The 7,153-nt window shown below is 40.4% G+C and overlaps 1 protein-coding gene across 1 annotated transcript in view; it reads right to left on the bottom strand.

The window, feature by feature from the left end:
- LOC123516900 (solute carrier family 52, riboflavin transporter, member 3-B-like) overlaps positions 1-3,847 on the bottom strand; it is a 26,992-nt gene extending 23,145 nt beyond the window's left edge. The window contains 2 exon segments of the mRNA XM_045276649.1: positions 343-447; positions 3,502-3,847. Coding sequence (XP_045132584.1) covers positions 343-426 — 84 coding nt within the window. The 5' untranslated portion in view covers positions 427-447; positions 3,502-3,847.
- Positions 3,848-7,153: the final 3,306 nt, after the last annotated feature.

Here is a 7,153-nt window from a genome sequence, read left to right as displayed (position 1 = left end):
AAAAGAGGAGGAGGAGGGAAGGAGGAGGACTTGAAGAAAGATAAAAGAAGAAAAGAGGAGGAGGAGGAACAGAAAGAGGAGGGTGAGGGGAAGAAGTAACCATGTATACACAGCACACCACTAATAAGGACCGTATTCTGAAACGCTCTTCTCTCTCACCATCACTGCTTTCCAAAGGCTCCATCTGAAGATACTCGTGTTTTTAAGGGTATTTTTATAGTTCTGGTGATGGATTGACAAGATTTCTAGTTTATTTAAGGGAGAAACTATCTTCAAAATATGGTTAGTTGTCTCTGTCGTAGTGAGAGGGGAAGACGATTCTGAATACGGCCAACTACTCACATTGTCATCAGTAGGAGCGAGTGCATAAGGGAAGTTTGGCAGATTGGACCAGCGGCGTTCTCTCTCCATCACGAGGCGTCTCATGGTGCCTGCAGTCCCTTCAGCCTACAAATTACGTGCAAGGATCACAGTACGTCCTTCCTGTACGATGTGGCACTAATGAAACGCGAAGAGTCACGAAAAAAAGAGCCACTGATTAGAAAATTATATCAAGGCGGAAAGCTGCACAACCACGCACGAGAGGGAAACCACACACTGGAATTCCTCTTTTTCAGTCAGGCACTAAGACGGAGAAGCGAGGAGATAAGATACTTCAGACGGACTTCGCTGCTCTCCGCTCGAAGGCTGTCACGATCAGTCTAAGGGATACAGTAAGTCATTGATCCCGGCCCAGAAGGTGTGTGTGTGTGTGTAGCTTATCCCTGCACGAGTCGCCCTCCACAATCCAACTGCGCCAGAATTGTCACGGCCACATAGCCAGCACAAATAGTGTTCTCTTTGTCCCCAATTGTGTGCAGTCACGGGTTACGATGACAGTTTTTGCGAGTATAATAGAAGATAAATGGAATGGAGATTAACTGATTATATATATTTCTCTCTCTCTCTCTCTCTCTCTCTCTCATCATCATCATCATCAATCATTTACTTACTTTTACTCATCCGTCACTCATCCGTCACTCATCCGTCACTCGCTCAAGGTTATTCATCCGTCATCCACTCCATATTCATCTTTCACTCTACTTTCACTCACCCGTCACTCACGCATCGTTATTCATCCGTCACGCCTTCACTCATCCAGTCCTTACGCATCCGTCTTCACTCATTCTTCATTTATTCATCCAACACTCATCCTTACTCATATGTCATTTACTCATCTTTTACTCTGCCTTAATCATCCATCACTCACTCCTCACCCATCTTTCACTCTCCCTTACTCATTCTTCGCTCATCTTCTATCATTCAGTCTCTATTCATCTTCATTATTTGCTCTTACACTCATCCATCTTCCATTTCTTACTCACCCTCATTCATTCTTCATTCATTCGTCACTCATCCATTAGCGAGCGGTGTGGCACGGAGAGAATGAGTAACATCAAGAGAAGTCCGTATTCAGAAACGCTTTGCTCTCTCACCATGACTGTTTTCAAGGGCCACAGGATGACTGGCGGGGTTTTCAAGAGTGTTTCTCCAGTTAATAATGTAGAAATCTTGTCCCTCTGCCACTAGAACCAGAAAAACACCTTAAAAATCTCGTTTAAGTTGAAATAAAGCCTTTTGGAATAGTGGGGATGAGGCACAGAAGTGTTTGAGAGTACGAGCTGTATTGTATTAGGTAGATTCTGTTAGTTGTGTCACGTTTAGTAGAGCGGTGTAGTGTTTAGGCTTTCATTTATATTTATTCTTCTTATATTCAATCTATACTCCATTATTCATTTCATCAATCACTTTTTTTATCTTTTTTTTCTTATTGCCATTTTTATTCTAGTGTTTAAACTTTCATTTATATTTATTCTTGTTATGTTCAATCCATACTCCATTATTCATTTCATCAATTACTCTTTTTTCTTTTCTTTTTTTCTTATTGCCATTTGTATTCTGTTTGCTACATTGCTATTTATATTACTTAATTAATATTCATGTTTTTGTGATTGTATTTTGTATTCGATATGTGTTAATTTGTATTGTTTTATTTATATTAGTCTTTCAATCAATTACTGCTTTTTCGTGGATCATCATTTATAATTTATTTTCTGTATATTCACATCAACTAATTTTACATTTATCAGTAATTTGCTTGTGTTATATCTCCACTCATTATCTGCCCATTAGACCGCCCATGTCTCCTGATGAAATAGAAGCAGCGTTATCATCAGCGTTATTAACATCGCCTGCCTGCCTGTAGCCCTGACTATCAAAAGCATCGCACAGCCTGTTATCGGAAGTGACATGACAGAGCAGCCAGTGTGAGGAGTGCTGGCGAGATAACTTTCGTACCGAGGCAGTTGGCATCCACACCTTGAACACTTGCCCACTCATACACAGCTCGTGGCGTGAAGGTTGCTGTCATGTTGCTATTTTCACCTGACGAAGGTTGTGTATTGGCAGAGATTATGCAGAACGTTTTGAGTACTTTCCATCTTGCTCCAAACATCTCATAGCTTGCATTATATACTTTTATCATGAGAGTTTCCCTTGTGTTGCTGTTTTCTGATGTTTAAGTGAAGCGAATGACTAAGAAAGCTCTATTTTGTCTAGATTGTGAGGATGAGGACGTGTTGTATTTCATCTTACTCTCAACATTTCATAGTTTGCCTTGTGTTGCTGTTTTCTGTTGGATAAGTGAAGAGAATGACTAAGAAAGCTCTATGTTGTTTAGATTGTGAGGACGTGTTGTATTTTGCATCCTAATCTAATCATCTCATTATTTTCTTTTACTTTTATAGTGAAAGTTTGTGTCGCGCTGTTGTTTTCAAGTGAAGAAGCGAAGCGAATAAATGTTCAGTTGGCTCTATTTTGTGAGAAAAACGTTTCCTTTGTACACATAGTATCTTACCGAACATTTCTATAATTTACATCGCCGCTGCAGTATGATTTCCCCTCATTTCACTATACCATCAGAGAATAAGCGAGACCAACAATTAGAGTGGCTGTACTTTGTGAGAAAAACGTTTCCCTTGTACGCATAACATCTTACCAAACATCTCCATAACTTCCATCGCTGCTGCAGCAAAACTTCCCCTCATTTCACTATACCTTTAAAGAATAAGCGACGCCAACAATTAGAGTGGTTATACATTGTGAGAAGAACGTTTGGTGTACACTGGCGAATCTACTTGTACGCTTCCGTTATCGTAAAAATATCCTTTTATTTTAATGTTTTCAGGCTAAATGGCGGGAAGAATACCTTTAGCGGCTGTGCATCATAAACGAGGGCATTTATTTATCTTTTTACATGGGTAACTGCTGGAGAATTTTTGATGAGACAGATCAGTTCACGCGTAAGTGGCTGAGTGAGTGAAATCAGTGTGTCTGACGCGAAAGGGACGCTTATGGGGAAGCAAGTGAGTTCAAAGATATGAATGGAAGAGATAAGATACCAAAGTAGAAGGAGAACAAAGATAGAGCGGTGGTGATCTAATACTTAACCCAGATACTTACCAGACCAAACTTGAATGGAGTATTGGAGGAGGCAGTGTGTGTTGTGGAAGGTGTGCAGGGGCAGAGGACAGCTCTTTGGTAACTTGCAGGGCACTTCAAGACTCGTATAATCTCAAATAATACCGCGTTCTTGGAGTTCTGATCTCGTTGCTTTGGGTGAATGGACGTCAAATCAGTGCAGGCTATGATCTTGATATTTACCGCAACGAGTGAGAGTGAGTGGAAGTCCGCGAGTTACGGCAGGAAAGTGACTCAGGCCGCGGTGACTGATGAGACCTCACTGGCGCACTTCAGTCAAGAGAATGGCCAGACAGCTTGACATTACCCCGCCGCGACTGTCTGCCCGTCCTCACTGACTCGCCCCTCTGCGTGGCCCTGTATATATAACCCATGGTCGCCCTCGCCCTCATCACTGCATGGCGGCGTCACGCGTCACAATCTGTAAGCCATTATGTCGTGTTCCGTAATGCTACTGGGGAATAGAACAACGCGATTTCTAGGCAGACAGACAGACAGACAGACAGACAGACAGGAAGACAGACAGACAGACAAAGAGACAGGCAGACAGACAGACAGATATATATAGAGACAGTATAGACAGATAAAGAGACAGACAGAGAGACAGTCAGACAGATATAGGCAGACAGACAGAGAGAGAGAGAGAGAGAGAGAGAGAGAGAGAGAGAGAGAGAGACAGACAGACAGACAGACAGACAGACAGACAGATAAACAGATAGAGACAGACAGAGAGACAGACACAGGCAGAGAGAGAGAGAGAGAGAGAGAGAGAGAGAGAGAGAGAGAGAGAGAGGAGAGTGAGGTAGTGTTCTTGTTTTGTCTTACGCATTATCAGAAGTCTGATTTTCGAAGGTCAAGGACGCAAACTGGCATGAGGAAACACCGTCCACGTGATTATCCACACTGCCTCTGTAAAACATACCAAAGTTAGTGTTTCTTCCTCACTGACCTCACCCGAAGTCTGGCGGTGTCAGTGGCGAGGCGCGCACACGGCAGGCTTCAAATCTGCTTTACCTCTTCAGTACTGGGATGCATTTTTTACCTTGAATTTGGGTATGGTTAGACGATTTTTGTTTTACATTATAGGAAGGGTTTATGGAGGTAGGAAGATTAATGGCCACAGTCTTCACTATTGTAAACCCCACATAAGTTTCTGAAGCTGTATAAAATCCCCAAATAGTAAGCAGAATGGAAGCGCGTCATAGCACTGAAGGGGTTTAAATTAGAAGCCTAAGCAAGGAAAACAATACTTCTTACGGCACCTCATGCTCAAAGTTAACTGGGATAAATGTTTAGCTTGAGTTTTTGCTGTGATTAGACGATTTTATTGATATTAGATACGTTCTATGGAGCTCAGAAGAATAATTGCCACAGTCCTCACTATTTTAATTCCCACATAAGTTTTTGAAGATATACAGATTCACCAGATAATAACCAGAATGACTATGAGAATGCGTCATGGTACTGAAGGGGTTAATGATATCATGTACTTTTACCGTCCTTACAAACATACCGTGCCGTGATTTCGTAGCGTTCCTTAACACACTGCTTGGTCTGGTGGCAGGAGGCTCGGGAAGAGACACAAGACACATGTAAGTTAAAAAGTTAAGCATCTCAATCCCGAGACACCAAATGTGATACAAGGTTAGTGGTTGCCGAGGAGCGGAGTAAATGACACGCTGGGACACTGAGGCTAATTATAATTATTCTTCAGTGCTCTGTTCTCTCATCAGGATTATTTTCATAGGCAACAAGGATGACTAGTCGGGTTGTCATGGGTTTGTTTTCCTACTGATGACGCAGAATCTTTGCTGAACTGTTGCTAGCAACACGAAAAGGGCCTTGAAAATCCTAAAAACAACTATTTTAAAAGCAACATAGATGATTAGGCAAGTGTTCACGTTCTTCCTACTTAGAATCATTAAAAGGCCATTGAAAACCCCAATAACTTCCAATACAGCTTGTGAAACGTAAGATTGTAAGACGACATAAGGTTCAGGAATACTTTTCTTTGAGACCATTGACAAACACGAGTATTGACGGGAAATGGAAGCTCTACATGAGAAAAATTGTTACTTTGTCACTGTAATCTTCATGGGAGTGTCGTGATCGCCTTCCTGCTGACGCTGTGGTTATATTCATTGAATTTAGTGACGGTAGAGTACGGAATGTAGGAAAGAAAGTCATAGCGTTGAAAGTCACAGAAAAAAAATACAGGAAACTCAACAATTTATTATAACAAATATATGATTACTATATTTTTGCTTACGTTTGTGAACTTAGTCTGTATTTTTTTTTTTTTTTCAAACGAAACGCTTTGATTTTTTACTTTCTTCTTTCCTACAACTTTCCGAGTACCGTAGCAGCAGTATACACATCGGATGACCAGCACTCGCCTATGTATTTAGCTAGACGAAGCTGAATAATAGTTTTGACCTCTTCAGTACTGGGACACACTTTTGCTTGAGTTTTGTGTGCGATTTAACCATTTTATTGACATTAGGAAGGGTCTACGGAGGTCAGAAAATGAATGGCCACAGTCTTCACTATTTTAATCCCCACATAAGTCTCTGAAGCTGTATAAAATCACCAAATAGTAAGCAGAATGAATATAGAAACGCGTTACTGTACTGAAGGGGTTACCGACCGATATAACGAGAGATTCACGATATGAGGTTTGACAGAAGAGTAAAAAAAAAAAAAAAAAAAAAAAAAAAAAAAGCAAATAGAAGTAATGTCAAAATCAAAATTAATCGTTTTGACGTGTTGAATTGCATTGTTTTCCCCTTAAATATGTTTGCATTGTAAGTGAATGAGAGTAATTATTCCAGTCTACCCTAATTTAGAAGCTGAAACACTAGATATGAAGGGAAAAAAAATAGCGTTGTACTTTCCCTATATTATAAACTGAAAATATATAGCACATGATATGAAATGTATTAGGTTTCAAGTCATGTTCAACCGAATTAATGTGGAAAAAAGATCGTGAAAAAGTGAGTCAGCTATATTTATTTTAGACACCCTTATAAGAATCAGCAGAGTTATTCGTTTTCTTTGATTCCTTCCTGTTAGATGTTCTGTGGTCACTCCTGTAGAAGTGAATAGCGGCCCTCACTCAACCCTTGCCGGTGTCCAGTAACCATTTCCTCGCCAGTAGATATATACCATTAACCCCTTCAGTACCATGACGCGCTTTCATATTCATTTTCCTTACAATTTTGTGATTTTATACAGCTTCAGAAACTCTTATGTGGGGGATTAGATTAGTGAAGACTGTGACCATTAATCTTTTGACTTCCATAGATCCTTCCTAATGTCAATAAAATGGTCTTATCATACACAAATCTCAAAGGTAAGAATGTGTCCCAGTAATGAAGGGGTTAACGCGTGCGAATTTTGAGTTAATACATTTTTTTGTGCCACAGTCTTTTCAAATAAGCAGTTCTGTAGTTTAGCGGCGATAAGAATTAACGTCCTGCTCTTCAACGTTCTTTAACAACAATGGCCTGTTTACTGATGAAAGACGCCCTGAATAGTAAATGTGGTAAGTCCTCTATCTTCTCTAGCCGCCATATTTACTCTCTTATCAACCTCGAATAGTCTGTATAATTTGACTTTTAATCTTTCTTCATTT

Source organism: Portunus trituberculatus, chromosome 41, assembly GCF_017591435.1.
Source record: "Portunus trituberculatus isolate SZX2019 chromosome 41, ASM1759143v1, whole genome shotgun sequence".
Taxonomy (NCBI): domain Eukaryota; kingdom Metazoa; phylum Arthropoda; class Malacostraca; order Decapoda; family Portunidae; genus Portunus; species Portunus trituberculatus.
The sequence above is the reverse complement of the archived record's forward strand: the minus strand, read 5'-3'. Positions and strand labels throughout refer to the sequence as shown.